Source organism: Styela clava, chromosome 8 (assembly GCF_964204865.1).
Source record: "Styela clava chromosome 8, kaStyClav1.hap1.2, whole genome shotgun sequence".
In the NCBI taxonomy this organism is placed as follows: Eukaryota; Metazoa; Chordata; class Ascidiacea; order Stolidobranchia; family Styelidae; genus Styela; species Styela clava.
The window spans coordinates 6,804,479-6,823,448 of NC_135257.1; the positions used below are offsets into that span (position 1 = coordinate 6,804,479).

The 18,970-nt window shown below is 33.2% G+C and overlaps 2 protein-coding genes across 2 annotated transcripts; one reads left to right on the forward strand and one right to left on the reverse strand.

Moving 5' to 3' along the window:
* Window positions 1-4: 4 nt before the first annotated feature.
* LOC120346352 (TBC1 domain family member 22B-like) lies at window positions 5-7,354 on the reverse strand. Its single transcript, XM_039416062.2, has 13 exons — window positions 6,954-7,354; window positions 6,529-6,688; window positions 5,856-6,081; window positions 5,202-5,273; window positions 4,776-4,898; window positions 4,406-4,476; window positions 3,725-3,853; window positions 3,444-3,509; window positions 2,889-3,003; window positions 1,981-2,169; window positions 1,568-1,664; window positions 1,089-1,215; window positions 5-767 (listed from the first exon to the last, which is right to left on the reverse strand). Exons 1-13 carry the CDS (start codon window positions 7,016-7,018, stop codon window positions 633-635), a joined length of 1,575 nt encoding a protein of 524 aa, XP_039271996.2. The 5' UTR covers window positions 7,019-7,354; the 3' UTR covers window positions 5-632.
* A 169-nt stretch (window positions 7,355-7,523) lies between these two features.
* LOC120346321 (DNA helicase MCM8-like) lies at window positions 7,524-18,507 on the forward strand. Its single transcript, XM_039416031.2, has 17 exons — window positions 7,524-7,741; window positions 8,718-8,880; window positions 9,383-9,560; window positions 9,875-9,980; window positions 10,484-10,580; window positions 10,962-11,162; window positions 11,758-11,872; window positions 12,280-12,405; window positions 12,975-13,120; window positions 14,026-14,243; window positions 15,287-15,463; window positions 15,941-16,090; window positions 16,715-16,817; window positions 16,935-17,072; window positions 17,148-17,272; window positions 17,763-17,931; window positions 18,016-18,507. The coding sequence occupies exons 1-17, from the start codon at window positions 7,680-7,682 to the stop codon at window positions 18,181-18,183; spliced, it is 2,442 nt and encodes an 813-aa protein (XP_039271965.2). The 5' UTR covers window positions 7,524-7,679; the 3' UTR covers window positions 18,184-18,507.
* Window positions 18,508-18,970: the final 463 nt, after the last annotated feature.

The following is an 18,970-nucleotide window of genomic DNA, read 5'->3' on the forward strand; positions in this document are numbered from 1 at the left end:
GGCACATTTTCTACAGCATTGATTTATTGCACAGTTAAGTGGTTAGTTAACAATACATGACTAAACTATTAAATATTTAAGAGATAATGAACTAATATCATACTAAGCATGAAACAATAGAATTTATTAATAAGTAGCTTCTTCCAACTTATATGAAAATGGAAAGCACCGTACCTTACTACTCATATTAGAATGTTTAGCAATGAGGTTTGACATTTCTTTATAGATTTGAAAAACTGGATCAAAGGATAGACGAGTGTTTCTTGCTTTTTAGCAAATTGTCAAATATCTCATCGTTCTAATAGCTACAAACTGTCTCTATGACAATACCATTCTTGAGGAGCATCTATTTTATTTGGTGTTAGGAAGATGGTTAAATATATGAAAAGTTGTTGATGCTTCTGTAATAGCTCCTGCTTTCAACAATCCTTGAAGTGCAACACCTTGATATGGATTATATAATCATGACGAATTGCATGGTTGGTGCATGTGTAAATCATCATACTGAAGTCTCTTGTATAGAAGAAACAGCATTGGCCATAATGGAACTGATTGTACTATACCAGTTTTAGATGAGTATATGATCATGTCATAATTACCTACCAACAACGATTGCTTCTTTATGACAAGCATCACCTTTTGGCCGCTAAATGACTTTTTGCATCTTCATACGTGTAACGCAATCTGAAAGCTTCCGCAATAAGAAGACCAATTTCTTCATCTCCCCAGTGATGAGTTGGTACATTTTGTAACCTCAACATCAAACCCTGGAAATAATATTACATTACCACATAGGATGACTTCTTCATATGGTAAACGTGTGCCAGGGTTTGCATGGTCTCAAACGCATATACTTGAACCACCCACATTCAGTCCCACTTAATAAGAAATTCTGTTCTATTTCAGAATTCAAACAAATTCTTTACTGGGTCAAATACTATTTATATTAATCCAATATTCGAATTCTAAATTATGATACCATTTCGCAATCTGAAGTCAGTTTACATTGAATCAGTCATTGTATGAAAATCAATTGAAATAAAACTTTGCTTCTGGGTAGTGAATAAACACCCATTGTCTTATATTACCTGAAAGTCTCTTTCTTCAAGGAGTTGTTTTCTCCACTGTCTTAAAAATGCAACACAAACATACAGATGAAAATCTGAGAAGCCTTCAGTCTCTGCTAGATAAGTATCCCACAACCTTATTGTGCACCTTAAATAAAAGAAAATTCAATTATTACTTATTGAAAGATTAACTGTAGGCAATCGTGCGGACAGGGGCCAAACCTAATAAATTTTGTACAATTAAATTATGGTATTATGGCAAGACATTTTAAATGCTCGTATCAGCCATGGATTGAATATTTCACGGCTCTTTTAACGAGCGGCGTAATCATAACGACCAATGCACAGAAATTTCAGATTTGAAAATCCTGGCTGTAGGTAAGGCGTTACAGTGCGCCTTAATTTCATATTTTTTTTGCCACTCACAGAAATGCCCTTGTTCCTAATTCTACCTGTGAGTGGGTCAGAAAAATGATCGCCATCGGACGGACTAGGCATACCTGAGTGGAATTTCTCTCATCAATAAATTGTTCATCCATCGGAAAGCAAATTGTAGATATTCAACCTGCTCACGTTCAAGATGATTGTGCAATTGTTCTGAAATAAGTAAAAGTACATTTCATCTTATAGAATGCAGCATCCGTTAAACAACAAACAATATGATACACCAGTAATATGCAGAATATAATGCAATATGTAATTTTCCTTTCCAAAGTGATTACAAAGGAACCTAGTATCATTTGTCATCCACTAAAGATGCACCGATTAAATTTACAACCAATATTTCTCAAAACGCTATATAAACACTTCAGCAATGGCACAACATTGTTTGAGCATTCAAAGCCAACTAGAGTTGATCTCGGCAAATCTATGCATCAAGAATAACGAAAACAACGATTGATCTTGTACTCACCATCAACACTTCTATTTAATTCTTTTAACCTTTGAACTTTAGTTTGTACACCTGGTTGTGCAAATGTGTAATTGTCTTGAATTCCATCAAGTAGTTTACTTGTACACCAATAAGTATCTGCTTCCATTCGATCTAGAATTTCTTGTGAAAGCTGCGACACATCATAGGTTTCAACATCATCATCAGCACCTACGAAATTAGGACTTGAATCTAAGTCATTTCCTACTCTATTTAAGCTAAGGATAACAGATTTGCTTTGAACTTGGATGGATGTTATGGACTTACCAACAGCTTAATAAAATCTGAGTAAATATTAATAGCAGAATTATTCCTCACAAATATATTACATTGCTTAACAAGGCTCAGCAATCTATGAATGCAAATACCATGCAGTGGTTTCCAACCTTTTATGCTAAATTCCTCCTGTTGCCTATTTTTGAAACTCCTTATTTTCACCTCATTACGCATAAAACTCATAAAAAAGAACATTATTTGTTCCATCTTTAATGGAGCCTTTGCTAGTGTTAGACACAACACAAGTCGCAGTTTTTTGTACGGTTTAAATAATTCATAATGCAATCATGAATAAGTATTATTTATAGTAATGATAAAAGGCTCAAGAAGAATGGGAATACTACAGTAACCATGAGGCAAAATTCCATCCCGGTTAGAAAACGTTGCAGTAGAGTTGAACATAGTAGAAAAGGGGGAAATGCAATATATAGGGTGCCCAAAAAATTTCACCCAATAACAATTCAAATTTTCTTTGCCTATGTTTATTAATAGTTCTTATTGTGTTTGTGGTTCTCATTTATCACACAATAAAATGTATTTAAACTTAATGAAATGAATCTTTTGGATACCATGTACAGTATCTATATAGAATTTCAATTACCAGAATAACTTACTTATCTGTTCTGACAGAAAAACAATAAAAAATGGAGTAACAAGATCATTTATTCCTTGAACATATCCACTTGCAGGATGTCTGATTGCCCATATAAATAATAATCTTTCGAACATCTAAAATAAACAATAAAAAACCTACCGTAAGTATTTTGTGAGAAGTGTTATACAACTTGACTACAAAACTAAGCAAACATTAAAATAGAAATGAAGTTTAAACAAATGTTTACAAAAATTATAATAATGATTGTGACAATATACATATTTGTCATTTTTTTGTGCTTCTGCTGTTTAGACACCCAAAAAGTGAATAGTACCAAAAAGCAGAAGTGCTCACAATTAGTCACTATGAAGTGATAAATAAAATTGTAATTTTCCAAGTCAGTCAGAAAATGGCAATTCAGTTCATTGGATAATTCTTGGTAAGTCAAAAACTGTCGAATATAAGTTATATATTGATTGCACTCATAAAGCATGATGCATTCTGCCTAAAATATTCTGCCTGCATATTCTTATTTCTGATTGGCTTGCAAAAAGGAAGTAAAGTATACACTCACTTCTTGAACTATTTTCATCTGAAACAATGGTATGAGTGGATTTGTCCTTGGAATATCGATGTGTATCTGAAAATAGCCAAAGTCAAAAGTGTTGATTTGATCCACTAAAATTACATTTGAGGATTGAAATGAGAAACAGTTATAGCTCTAAATTGAAAAAATTTGGTTTAATATTAAACTTGCAGCACAATAAGAATCTTTGAAAAATATTGCTAGTATTTAACGACTCATCACATTGCCACCTACAATATTTGTAATCATCACTGAATCATATGACGTACCTGATGAAACGTTTCTTTATGCATTCCTTGTCTTTCTCTGTCATAATAATCTCTCACAAAATTGAAATATTCTTTCCTTTTTCTTATCAAAACACTTTCACGTCTCTCTTTATTAGCAGGCATATAATCCTATAGACAGGAATGATATTATTCTGGTCATATGTTTGAATGAATGGATACATTGCAAGGAATATGAATCATAGATTATTATTACTCACAAGTCACAACTGCACTGGTCTCATATATGTAGATTTCATGAGTAAATAAGCCTGTTATTATGACTATACCAAATCACAAAAACGACCCGTCAATGCAATATAAGAATAATAAGGTATATTTATTGTAAAAACAATAAAATATGAACATTAAATACTGACATTCATATTAACATAGTAATTGGTCGCAACTCACAAAGTCCCAATAAATTAAAATATTAATGAGAGCACATTGAAACATGATAAATATCTTTCATATAAAAAACTACTTGAACTGGGTGTTTCATCTCAGTTTTGGTTGATTGAAATTTGAAACATAAAAGTATGGTCAGTAAGTTTGATCAACAAATTTTCAAATTCTTCAATTTTTTGATCTATGTATTCCTGTACACGTGAAAACAGATGACCAGTTCGCTAGAAGTCTGTGCTCAATAATTACTATCATGTTTTAAGCTGGTATACTTACGCATAATACTCTCCAGGTATCAGGTCTCATGCAGGCTGGAATACCAGACCAACTCAATTCCCGGAGTTCAGCTGAAAATTTTTTATATGGTAAGTTGGTAACAATAAATGAGTGGAACAGAAAGTTTACAATACAAACAAATCAAGCAATTTTAAAACCTACATGCAAAGGGAAGCTAATAAAAGAAACTGCTATAGGTTTTGATTCAAAGAAAAAAATGATATCTATCTGAACTGGATAAAGAAATGGATTGTAGCAAAAATATTGTAACATTTTGTTTATCAGTAATTTTTTCTGATTTTTAGTATTCATGATGAGCGCTATTATTGTAGGAATATACACGACTACTATTTATTACACAATTACTCACATAGATCTGTATTCGGACTGTCAATAAGATTTTTAAACTTTGAGATTCGGATGGTTTCCCTCGATTTATCAATTGTTTGAAGCGGTGCACGCATGGATTGTGTGTTCGGTGCGTTTGAGGCATCTGAAAAACACATAGATTTTCATTCATGATTGAAGCAACAATCATTACATCAATAGATGTAAAACAATAAATGCTGTGTATGTACAATAAGTGTCATATTACATGTTGTCATGAAAGCTATGCCACTTAAAAATCTCACAATACTCTTTCGTATGAAAATGAAACAGAAAAATTGTGGAATGATTAGGGTCTTTCATACCATCTCAATCCTTCAATTACCTGAATTTTTAAGCCTTTAGAGTCATTTTAGTGCAAAGAAGACCTTAACTAATTTAGAAACAAGTACAAAAAAACAAATACTACCATTACGGTGATCTTTACTATTATTTGGTGGTGTTGTGATGTGTGCTTGAGATTTATCAGACTTCTCATCATCTAATGAAATAACAAAGAATCTTAAATTAAATATGAATCAATCAATAGATTCAAATACAGTGAGAAAATCCTGTTAAAATACACAAACACTGGATGGAAAGAGTAAATCGAAGTCGAAGATATTTTTGAGTAGAATATATTGGCAGTCAAATGTTCATACCTGTGAAAACAAGGGTGTGCAACAATTTTTGTCGGTGGGCCATATAACCAACCTTAGACATCCAGGCGGGCCACAGCCTCACAGAAATGTAGGCACCGGGGCAAAACGGCAAAAGATTCAACACCGGGAAGAGTAAAAAACTTTATGTATTTATACCCATGTGAGCACCTTTTTGAACATAAACTGTCAGATTAAAATTTTATGCTCAATAATACAACATCTGAGTGCTGGCAAGGGCCACACTAAATAGCTTGGCGGGCCGGGTTGTGGACCATGGGCTGCCTGTTGCACACCCCCGTTGGAAAGAATAAGATGGGCTTAGCAAAGTCACTCAAAACTACATAGAATAAATACACTCTACTATGAATTGAGTAGTCAGATTTAAACATCTATTAAAAACAAATATTTACAGATTATCATACCTTGAGTCACTTGTTCAGATATATTTTGTTCAGTGGAATTCTTCTTTACTGATTCTTCTTCACTAACATTCACTGATGGAACAGTTCTGCTTGCACCACCGGGAAATTTCATTGTTGAACTTTGCAGCACTTTTTCATCTGCAGTAGATTTATTTTTTGAATCATTGTTGCTTGACGTTAAACTTGCACGCTTGCTATGACTCGCAATAACTGCTTTTGCAGATTCCTGTATGATAACAAAATAAAGTCATATTAAAGGTAAAAATAGAGAATCTCAGTAATTTCTAATCCAATTGAAGCAAATTACACACTGTATATCCTCACATATAAGCCAAGTTTAAAACTCAAATAAAAATTGCCAAACTAAGGGGTCGACTTATACATGCATCCCCTAATCACATTAGAAAAATTCAGCTTATACGTGCATAACCCTAACCTTCATAGATAGATGTATACCTCATTTACATATAACTTAATTAAATACATATATATATGTAAATATTTTTTTATAATATTATGCAAATTAAATTTGCAGAAAGTGTTCAAGAAATTTTACTTCTAAATTTACAATGACATATTTAAAGAAATTTTCGAAAACATTTCGCCTTTAACAAGTTCAACTTTTTTTTTTTCAAGTTTGAATTATAGAACAACAGCGTGCGTTCAATACTACCTTTGCATGTTCTGGATGAATGTTAATTTTTGAAACAGCATCTCTGAGAAGATCATCTTCACTAGCGTCCCATGCATCTTCTGTATGATGCTCAAATTCTTTGAAAGACAATTTATGCCTCGGAACTGGTGATATGTTTTGTGTTGAGGATTTGATTGACCTACAATGTATAAAGTTATTGCTTACAATTTCTAATAGACAGATAATTATTTTGAAATATACACAAGGCCAATGATACATAATATCAAGTGAAATATAAAGCTTAAATTCTGAAACCTGCAGAGCTGTGTACACAAACAGGTAGGTCACTTGTCAGGACAATCCTACAATTAAACTCAAATACAAGCAGATTGCATATTGTTACTATACTGCTATCATCTCAAACCTTTGTTCAGTTGTCTATACAGGAATGAAAAAGTACTAACCCTCCAGGCATTTTCGGTGAAGATCTCTTCCAAAATGGAACTTTGCTTGGCGATTTGGAAGACATACCGGTAGCTGTCAGGCTGTTGGTCACTTAGTAATTACGTATTATTTCAGTATTTCGACTGTTTTTGCACAGTTTGGTTTTTATTCAGTTACCGTATGGGAGCTGATCTTCATTCAGTTTTTAATAACAATCCAATTTCAACATTCCCTAATTCAGTAATAATAACCCAAGTTATAACTTTAAATTAATATCTTGAATCAGACACACAACACTACCAAGCAATGTATGAATGTCCAGAATGAGAAACAGGCAAAATTGCCCTCTGAACTCATTCCACCCAAGTACCACAGGTAAAAAAATAGAAGTAGCCAAAGTAAATTACAATGCAAAGAGTAGTTACGCGTCATCGCCTGCACTGGTGCGTGAATTACACTGTAGTGATTATATTTTCATTGTTTTTTGAATTGGAGATCATCTATGAATCATCGAAATAATGCAGTAGGTATACATATAAATTTTGAAGCATAATTAAGAAACTATTGCTCCATTTTTGTAATCGCAATTATATTTTCGCTACAGCAAGTCAGCTTTTGGTGGGAAGTTTGGAAATCCCCACTTTTCCACTTTCTGCATTTGCATGTAATTATGTTGTTGTGACCGGTTATTTTGCGTGTAATCTGATCTACAGAAATACCGAGGAATTAAAAAAAGAAATTGAAAAATGACGACTCCGCCCCAAAAGCAGAATAGGAAGAAAAAGAAAAGCGGAAACAGCTTTTTTCGGTAAGACATACCTACCGTAACAACAGAAGAAAAGGGACATGAGAGTTTGTAATACCGGTAATATCCTGATATCTGGCCAAGCTGATTCGTTTTTTTCTATATACCGTACCGGTACCAGTATACAGATATACCTGTATCTTTAGTTGCTTTCAAACTTTAATTTTTTTTTTAAATGCATGGAGCAGTAGGGAAAGTCTGAAAGTTGTCTGCTTGTGTTCAATGTCTGCTACATTGTTCATTTCGCAGTACCAGTGTTCATGATATTCCATAGGAGGCATATTAATTCTATTTTTTGTATTATAATAATAAGCAAAATATGCATTTTTTTATTCTCCACATAGCCTAATTTTCACCCTTCACTGCTTCAGTCTTTTAATACAGTACTGCAGTAATAGCAGCAATACATCATGTATCACAGTTTTGCAGCTAACGTTAGATACAGAGATAACCGCTCGGGGTTCTGAGGTTTTCTGTGAGTTCACCACCCGTGATTAGCGATATTTTTGGAAATTTGGCAATGTTATATTTACACATGGCAGCATGGTGATGAATAAATATCATTAAATTTTGTTCATTATGAGGTTTCACTCTAAGCATGGCTCTGGGCAAGATACCTACTCGTTTGCAACGATTGAAAATATTTTAGTATTGCCTACTAAATTTAGTATATAACTGGGAAATGGGTTGGGGCATGGGGTCAAGTATGGGATATTTAACGTGTGACACTAATATAGTTATATCCTCACTCTAGTCATAACAATATCACAATCAACATGTTTCTTCAGTATCGAAGTGAAGAAAGTCAATGCAACCTCGTTTATTTGTTTACATTAAGTTTTTTTTTAACATGGAATTGCCTTGTTATCAGAGATTTCAGGATCTCTAGTATGTGAACCTATAAATATTAAGCTACTGTCTATTTTTTGTCCAATTTGTTCTCTATGCATTATTATTCGATGATTTCTGTTATTTTTAGCTTCCGTGGCCCTCGAGAGCCTCAAATAGTTGAGCTGACTCAGCCAAGAGTGAATGTCCGTCCAGACTTGGTCCGAGGAAGTTTTTGTCCGTATCGAGCCTGGAAAAACTATTTTCCAGTAGAAGAATACAATCTAGGATCTGCTACAGCTTCTATAGTAAAGGTATAATTTCAAGATCTTCATTAAAGAGCATATCTTTGCACTATTAGTAGACTTCATCTTATCCATTTGAATCTATTTGGCTCTTTTCATTCCCCCCCTCAAAGACTTTTGAATGCTCATTGCTCTATCATTATGTCACTTTTCATTCATAAAAACTCCATATTTGTTGTTTAATCTCCAATGTATTATCAGTTAGTGATAATCTGAACTCGCACTATGGCTTTTGTAAAGTTTCAATTGTTTATAATTTGAGCATAGGTACTAAAAAAGGTAAAGAATATTAGTGATAGTACCGTATTCACAAATGAAGAGTAAATGAAGAGAAAAAATAAATCCTCAGCAGCTTTTTTATTTTTACAATTTTGAGTTCAGTGAAACCATCTCTCTTATCTTTTCAACGTTATTGGTTGTGTTTTCATTTTGGATATTTATTTGTTCAGAATAAAAAATTCAAATTTCATCAATTGTTCATAATATTTATTTATTTTAATTAAATTAACAGGTTCTAGAATTATACATGAAAGATTATTTTGATAAATGTGATCAAGAAACAATATTGAACAGCGAAAGTATCACAATCGATTTTAAGGAGATAACATCACACAATGTCATCAAAACATCATTACCTGAGTTTGCTGATAAACTATTCAATAATCCTGATCACTTGCTGAATTGTCTCGGTAAGTTTGGTGGCCATAGTTGATCGGGGCGCTAGATGGATTTCTGGTTATACCAAATTTATTCCAAAATGAATGGTTTGGTAATAATAATATCAAAATATATTCATAATGACAATCTTTGTTAAGATTCTCAATCAATTGACTTTCAAGTAACTTTCAAAATTGAATTACTATATAATAGTCATTTATCTTTATCAAGAATTTTGCTAAACCATTAGTGATCTGATGACAATTCGATATTTTATCTTTTTTCGATGCTATTCATTGTTCCCTCTTAATCTGTTTTAGTTTAATAAATATTCTTGTTTCATTAGGATTAGCGGCTCATCAAACCGCTGTACAAGCATGTCAAAAACTTGGAATAGAACAAGATGGAGAGGATAATAAACCTACTTCTGTTGATGATATTCCTGTAATCAGGTAGTATTTTCAGAAAAAAAAATGTAGTTTTTAGATTGTTGTATCACACCACACGGTCATTTGAATACTATTCAAATGATATTAAATGGGCATCGCTATAGAAATCAAGGTATGGATTTTATGTCTGATAAGAGTCTAATAGGAATTAAAAAATCATACCTCAGGCTCCAAATTCCAAAAAATTGATCAAGATAGCTCAGATTTTGGGTTCAATTCTGACATCATGTAGTTTTTTCTCTGGGGCGTTTGTGTTACCAGTTCCCTAAACAACGACTGCATAGATACTGTAGCAAGAAACAAAATGGCCATATAAAGTTATTGAACGCACCTGCATTGAACATCACTCTTACACAAATTTTATCCTGCAGCTTTCATCTGACTCGAGTCAGACTTCCTCAGACATGTGGTTTACAAATATGCATCTATTCATTCATTGTAATAAACCGCTTGTCTGAGAAAGTCTGGCCGAAGAACAAAGTATAGTACGATGGTATTTTTTTTAGAGCAAGGATAAGTAACTATGAGCCATCTACTTCACTAAAACATCTCAAAGCAAGAAGTTATGGCAAATTTGTTTCAATCCGAGGAACAATTGTGAAGGTTTGTTGTCTTTTTTATGTGCTTGAACTTCATAATACATGATTTCAAAATATATTGGGAAAACCTACAAAGTATGACATATTTCAATATTTTAAGTGTTTGACAACAGTACACGTTTTCTTGCCTCAAAAAGTTTTTGAATTTGAGATCGGACTGTTCATATCTGAAATAATTTAGATTATGAGTGATTTAAAATGATCTACCGGTCAATATTTTGATGTGAAAATATCAAAATTAGTATTCAGAAAGCTAAATTTTCACCATTCAAATCATTGAAAAAACTAGTTATGTAAATAAAAATAACTATTTTTATTATCATTTTCAAGTTTAGTTATTTGAAGAATCCAGAGACAACATTTTACTTTTTATTAAAATATTTAGGTGAGCAATGTCAAACCTCTTTGTACAACAATGGCGTTCAAATGCAACATGTGTGGTCGAATGCAGGCAATCTTGCTTATAGAAAACAACTATGTCACCCCAAATGCTTGTGATGACCCAAGATGCAGCGGTAAAACATTCTCAGCAGAACGTGATCATCCTCTCACAGAAATTACAGATTGGCAAAATGTTAAACTACAAGTAAGGATTAATCTTCTTAATATATTACTTCAGGCTTGACAGGGAAACAGGCAATTTGTTTATGCATAATGATCCAACCCTGTTTTTGCAATCTTAGCTATTCTGAAAGATAATGATGTCTAAAACGAATCAAATATTTTCGGAAACCAAGTTCGGTGTGAAAGTGTTTATTATATTGTATATTCAACATTTCAAATATTTGACTTTTGGAATAATTTGGAGTTCAGTAGATTCATTTGAAAAATTATCCTTTTTAGCAATTGTAAGCTCACAATTTGACCAAAAGAGGCCTTCAATTAATTTCTGAAAACTGCAAAAAGTATGGTTTATCTAAAGTCCAAACTATTAATAAAAATACAAACTATTTAAAGATCCTTATGTGTTCTTAGTTAACATCAGTCAATTCTCGAATATATTCTATATATCATGTATATACAACTATATTGTATACTACTATTCAGTATATATTATATTCTATATTTCTTGTTGAAAAATTATATTTTTGAAATGTATTTAAATTAGTAAATTATTCCATTTTGACCATGTCTCTTACCCATTAGTAATTAATTCAATTAATTTTTTTAATGTTTCACAGGAAACTTTGTCTGATACTCATCGTGAATCTGGTCGGATGCCAAGGAATGTTGAAATAGAACTTTCAAGAGATTTAGCAGATACTGCATCTCCTGGAGATGTTGTCACAGTTACTGGTAAATTGTGCTTTTCGGAAGACAATAAACTATTCATCAGTTTTCCAAAATCTCTATTGCCAACTTTTTGACCATTCAAAGCAGAATCAAATAACAGGCCCTGGGTAAAATTCTGATTTTTTTTTTATATTAAAGACCAAGTCTTATTTTTAAATTATAATAGTCAAAATTATGAACTCGTCCAGAATCTGAAATTTCATATTTTCTGAGAATCCAAATTATCCATTGGGGCAGTACAAGATTTACTAATTGAATTAAAATTTATCGTTTCAAGTTTTGTTGCCTTGAATATCTGATGTGGTTAATTGATATATCGACAGGACTTAATTGTCAGTAATGGTGCTCTTTTTGCTTTGATTAAAAGTTCTATTTTATGAAACTGAATAATGTTGTCAAATTTACTTCAGGAATTGTAAAAGTAAAAAAGGCTGAAGAAAATGGTTATTTCTCTAAACGTGTACGTGATAAATGCATGTATTTAATTTATGTTGAAGGAAATCATGTTGGTAATAGCAGAAGAAAAAATATGCAAGGTGAAACTTTGAACAGGATTTTGCTTTTTCGTATTAACTACAAAAAATCTGTAAATCGCGGTATAGCAAAAATATCCCGAACATAATTTAAGGATAGAAAATAAACATAAAATGATTGGAAATGCACAATATATGAACACTTGCTTAAAAAGGGCAAGCAAGTACTGGCGGAGGCACAATTAAAATGTAGAGTGTGTGTCTGTGGCATGTCAGTTAATTTGAGAGTGAGCTTCAGTATCTGTGCTCTAAATTCAAAGAAATGAATGTTTCTGCATTTTGATAGTCAGATTGTGTTTCAAACTTTTTTTTAACTATTAAACTACAGCAAGAGGGTCTACCACATCGTAGCATGATCTACTTTAAGCTAGTATTATAGCATCATGTATCTGTTACAGTTGAGTTAGAACTCCCTCTGCAATATTTTAATTGCTTTCAATCGATGTTAACTAGTTCAGGCCGAACAGGAAACTGACCCTGCACCTGGCAGCTAAAATAAAATTCTCGACTAAGACCCGTTCTATTGATCAAACCACATATATTTAATCTGGGATGATATTATTTAACATTAGATTGTCGAGGTCTAAATGCTGAAACACCATTGGAGTTTAGCGAACTGGACATGAAAGGTATCGAAGAAATTAAGAAACAAGATGATATATTTTCCCTTCTTGTAGCATCAGTTTGTCCAACTATCTATGGGCTGGAGATGGTCAAGGTATGTTTTGTCATAATTATTGGATTATATTTTCAACAGTTGCATGGTTATTACAGGTGGTCTTCAAGTTTCTAAGCTACACTATGTCTGATGGCTGCTTTATGGATAATAGAGTAATTACCGTATTTATTCAATTATAACGCGCACTCGTGTATAACGCGCACCTTTAAATTTTGAATGAAAATTGGTATAAAATTTTTATTTTTTATTTTTTCTCTACTAACCACTGGTAAGCACATAAGGTAACAACTCACAGCATGAACAAAAATTTATTAAAAGCACACAGTAATTCAAAACTCTTCAAAATCGGATTCAGTCTCTGATTCACCAAACAACTGTTCGATTTCTGTTTGGGTTATGTTTAAATCAGTGTCCCAATCGGCGGGAACATCACCTCCAGTTTGAATGCAGCCCTATATGCAGAACGTTTTTGTCTTGCCATAATATATAACGGGTATCTACAGTACAGTTCGATAATGGCAAATAAATATTCTCAACGCAGCGGGAATGTCAAACGCATGCTGAGCTGTCGCATGTGCGTGTGCTTGCACGAGATCGAACGCTTGCACGAATGTCAAACGCACGCTGAGCTGTCGCATGTGCGTGTGCTTGCACGAAATCGTCCTGCATTGGAATGTGCATGCGCGAGCGCACGCACGTTTCAGATGTTTAAAACCACATTTTCAATACCGCATTTCTCAGACCTCGTGTATAACGCGCAGCATTGATTTTTGCCTAAAATTCAGTTCAAAATTTTGCGCGTTATAATCGAATAAATACGGTAGATGAAAAAATCTGTTTTCAAGGTTGTAACTTACCTTACTACATGTTGATCATGACACCGTACATTGTTGCTGAAAATATTTCTATATATTTTTAATGTGAAGGTTATTGTATCTTTACAGGCAGGTATCGTATTATCATTATTTGGTGGAGCTCAGATTGGTAGTCGAAAACAAGATGATAGAATTCCTGTTCGCGCCGATTCACATATCTTAATTGTTGGTGATCCTGGTTTAGGAAAAAGTCAGTTGTTACGTGCTGCAAGTAGGCTGGCACCACGAGGTGTGTATGTTTGTGGCAACACATCAACAAGCAGTGGCCTGACTGTTACTTTGTCTAGGTAAGTTGAATACAAAAATATTTTCTATGTTAGGAATATTAACTACAATATGCATTTATTGGACACTAAGTGTACCTATGGATCATTTGGTAATTATGTTGTTGTTCTGATATGAATATTTTTCATCCTAATTCCTTGTTAGTATTTTTTGCTTTTCATTTTAACTACAGGACCAATTGCTTTGAAATTTTAAGTGATTGAAGAGTATTGTTGTTGATAGAAGGCTTTTACCTTTATTTGTTCCTAAATTTTCTATTAATCCTATGAGATTGGATATTTCACCCAAAATTTTGTTGTTTAGTTTTTTCATGGCGGGTTTTCTTCCGCCAAGCGGCTGTGATGACTATTATCCATTTTTATTTTGCGAACTCATGCTACATAAAAGTTGGAAGTTCTTCGATACTGGTATTACACTGTAGACTAAGTACAGTAAGTTACTTTACGCCCATATATTAGAGCAGTGCTCCCTCGTTCAATGTTGCAATATTGAATTGCCACTTCTTCATGTTCTTGTCAGCCCAGAAGACATCCTATAGCTCTCCCTGCACCCTGGGTGCAATGTTAAGGCTTTCATTTCATTTTGCTCCTTGCGGGTATGGGGTTAATAATTCTTAGTAACCTGAGGGTGGGTATGGACTATGGAGTTAATTCTGAGTAACTATATAGGTACAAGGTTTGACATGTTTTCATTGGAGCTGGAGTCAAAATTTCAGGCTTTTTGTGGTCATTTGCAAAATCAACATTTTCAGCAGAAAAAAATTAAGTAGCATACCCAACAGTCTATTAATGAAGGCTTGCATATGCCACAGTTTTTATTTTTAAATTTAATTTCCCCAGAAGTTCGGAACTGAAGTCAAAATCCCTATTAATAACCCGAAGTCGTGTGTGGAGTCAAATTTTTTTCAATTCAGAGCCAAAATTTTTCTGAACTGGGAATTAGCAATCCATTGTCAATTTTCCAAATCTAAACTTTTTGCTGTTTTTACTTATCGATTTTAATGTCAAAATTCAAATGCTTATTTACTTTTTGCATTTTCTTACAGGGATACTGCAGGTGACACTGCTCTCGAAGCTGGGGCTTTAGTTCTTGCTGACCAGGGAGTCTGCTGCATAGATGAATTTGATAAAATGCATGGTCAACAACAAGCACTATTGGAAGCAATGGAACAGCAGTGTATCAGTATTGCCAAAGCTGGTGTTGTTTGCAGCTTGCCTGCAAGGTAGGCATTATTGAATTTGAGAATAACTTAATAGTCCTGTAAGCTTGTGGTACTGTATATTCAGGAATGGTTATACCAAACTGAATTTCTGAATACAGTCTTAATTTTATATTTTTGTTTTTTGGGAAGTATTTTTTTATCTCATTTACCTAGTGATAACTATAGAAAACAATAAACTTTTCAAAACAATGCTTATTTTTGAATTTTGTAATAAAGATATTCAAAATTATTTTAATGAATTCAATTTCTATAAACATACAATGGTATGAACATGTTCTCTGTTGAACAATGTCTACCAGTAATTTAAAATAAAGGTGATATACAAAAATACGAATTAAGAATGTGTTCAGTATAGATACATGATTACGATTATATTTGATCATGTTTTCAGGTTCAGCTAAGACATTCCTAATTTGTTGAGGTTTAGAAATTATACTATACCTAATACAATTCGTAATCATATTCGTTCTTGATTAGATGTTCGATATTGGCAGCTGCTAATCCAGTTGGAGGACATTATAACAAAGCAAAAACTGTATCTGAAAATTTACACATGGGAAGTGCTTTGCTATCAAGATTTGACTTGGTTTTCATTCTGCTCGACACACCAGATGAAGCAAAAGACAAGTAAGATGATGATTTACCAGAGAAATTTCATATTTTTTTTGACCGAGTTTTCTGAAAATAGTTTGAAAGGAATTGGTTAGTGTTATTATGGATCAACACATAATCGTTGTCCTCACTCATTAGCCAGAGTGTCCAATTTATTTTAAACGACCAAATAATCATATAGCAAAACACGACCTCATGACCATCAGAAATGAAATAAGTGAAGCAGTTGTTTCAGATTCATGGACTTGACATTAGAGGAAATGTGACTAAACAGCAATTCCGGGAACTGCCTATGGCAGTAAGGAGTCAAGTAATTCTCTTATTCCCCCAAAATTTGGAACCTGTGCAAGGTTGTCCCAGGTTAAATGAAAAATGCATGATATGAGGAGGGAATGTACATTGTACATACTAACTTTTGTGCTGGAGTCAGGGATAACTTTTTGATATAACATGCTCCAATACGACCTATTGTGTATTATGAGATTCAAAACCATCCTTGCTTCATTATTTCTCTACAAACATTTTCTTTTTGTACCTGTGTGTTGCAAAAATCACAAAATATGAAATCATGCTTACTATGTAGTTAACTAGCATTTAATTTGAAATATTCTTATATAAAATGCATTCATCTTTATTTAGAATGCTGTCTGATCACGTAATGGCAATGCACACTGGTTCAAAAGCAATGTATGATGAAAAGTCTGAAACTACACTTGATCTGACTTCAACTAAACCTTGCAAAGTAATGAAATATGTGATGATTCTGGGTTGATTAATTCTCTCCAAAATATCTACACATGGTAACTATGTCTTTGTCTAAGAAATTTAATATTATATTTATGTTTAAACTTTTTTACAGTCTTCTTTGGAGAAAAGGTTATCGACATACGCAAGAAGCAAGGATTGTGATCCACTGCCTCATGCATTAGCTTGGAAATACATTGCGTACACTCGAAAAAACATTCATGACATCACTCTGAGTCCAGAAGCTTGTCAGGTATACCACGACATTGCTTAAATCAAACATATTTTCTTAAATATGAAGTGTTTCAAAATTTAATTAAACATACAGGTTCTAAAAAATTTCTATCTCGAACTAAGACGCCAAGGATATGAAGGTGACAGCACACCAATTACCACGAGGCAACTCGAATCTTTAAAAAGATTATCAGAAGCAAAAGCCAAAGTAGAGATGAGGTAAGTGAATTGGATAGGCTGCATTATTGCAAAACAATTGACAAATATAAAAATTCAAAATAGTTGTTCATAGTATATCTTCGAAGTGAAATTTAGTCCACTGAAACCATGATTTTTGGTCATGATGTGAACATATGCATCGTTTTGCGAATTCCTTGTATGGTAGGAAAAAAGTCACTTATCTGTAACTGACATATCGATTTATTTCAAATTCTAACTATAAGATGATTGAAGACAATAGAAGGCGATTATTTTATTTTTAAATTTTCTTTGGGATCCGACGTTTCACCCAAAAATTTTTCATTAAAGAGAAACACTTTTATTCTGTCATGCGTGTATGCCTATCTTCTAAGCAATCTAGCTGCTCTGAGTTCTTACCATACCATACCCACTGATGCTGATGCTTTTATATACCTAAGTATTGATTTCTTGTTTAGATCTTATATTTTAAGATTGATACCTTCAATAATACTGTCTGTCTCATTTTCAGAAACGTAGTTTCAGCTCAAGATGCAATGGATGTAGTGGAGATAATGAAACACAGCTTGTATGATACTTTTTCTGATGAATTTGATTCACTTGTTTTCACGAGATCCTTGAATGGATCGGGTGTAAGTGGGAGAGGTGCAGCAAAAAAACTTGTCTCTGCTTTACATCAGGTCTGTTTTGAATACTTTTTTTAGTTATTGGGGATATGGGGAGGCTATACAATACATTGAATTTGTATCAAATATATTTTCCAGGCTGCGAGACGCAAATCGGGCAATATTATGTCAATGGATGAAATGTGGGGAATTGCAAAGAACTTGAATTTAGATAGCACAAAATTTTCCGACTTGATTGAGTCGTTGAATACACAAGGATACCTTTTGAATAAAGGGAATAGAATGTATAAACTGCAGACACTATGAATACTTTTATCTTACTACCGTAATTAAATTTTCTTTAGTTTTTTAATCCATTTCGTCCTTAAATTTATTTTTTATCGTTATTTTGTTTTACCCCACATATGTGCCATACATTTCACATTTTATAACTACTTCAGAGTTGCAATCAATTTACTATGATTCGAACATGCCAGTCGCCTCTTGGATGCCCACAGTCCAATTCTTCAAACTGAATTTAGTTTATCTGATAACTCAAGTGAAAATAGAACTGCTGAATAAATTCAGGTACAGTTAGTCTTTCTTTTTTTCTCTGTTAAAAAATTAGTAATAAAAATCACATCTCAAAAATTTTGAACGCCACATGCAGAGACCAAATAGCATTATGGGAGCAGCATACATAGGCTTACCATACGTCCCGGTTCAGCTGAGACGGTGCCGGTTTTAGCATGTTTTTCCACTGTCCTGGCGATAAAGTGTCCCGGTTTTGCAGCATGACAATTCTAAATAATTTTTCTATTTGATACTATTACAAATACTTTTATTTTAACGGATGCAGCCGATTTTCGTCTCACTTCACTGGTTCAGAGAAATTGTTATGTCATAGTTGGATATGAAGTATGAACCATGCGTTAATTCAACCCCCAACTGTACTGTCGTTAAATCATCAAAATGTCGGAAACAAAGTGCAAGTTTTCCAATGGGTTGAACAATTTCCATTATTTGAAGCGAAGACCAGGATATTTTAATAGGATTTACAGCTAATTTTGATCCCCTTAATCTACCCACAATGGTATGGGGATTGTAAACTATT

What these genes read in the sequence shown, in the direction of transcription:
- LOC120346321 (XM_039416031.2), top strand. Translation starts at nt 7,680, where the DNA reads ATGACGACTCCGCCCCAAAAGCAGAATAGGAAGAAAAAGAAAAGCGGA. An exon ending in ATGGGCTGGAGATGGTCAAG is followed by an intron (nt 13,121 to 14,025) that starts GTATGTTTTGTC and finishes GTATCTTTACAG; the next exon opens with GCAGGTATCGTATTATCATT. An exon ending in GTTTGCAGCTTGCCTGCAAG is followed by an intron (nt 15,464 to 15,940) that starts GTAGGCATTATT and finishes GTTCTTGATTAG; the next exon opens with ATGTTCGATATTGGCAGCTG.
- LOC120346352 (XM_039416062.2), bottom strand. Translation starts at nt 7,018, where the DNA reads ATGTCTTCCAAATCGCCAAGCAAAGTTCCATTTTGGAAGAGATCTTCA. An exon ending in TTCATCCAGAACATGCAAAG is followed by an intron (nt 6,082 to 6,528) that starts GTAGTATTGAAC and finishes GTTATCATACAG; the next exon opens with GAATCTGCAAAAGCAGTTAT. An exon ending in AGATGAAAATAGTTCAAGAA is followed by an intron (nt 3,004 to 3,443) that starts GTGAGTGTATAC and finishes TGTTTATTTTAG; the next exon opens with ATGTTCGAAAGATTATTATT.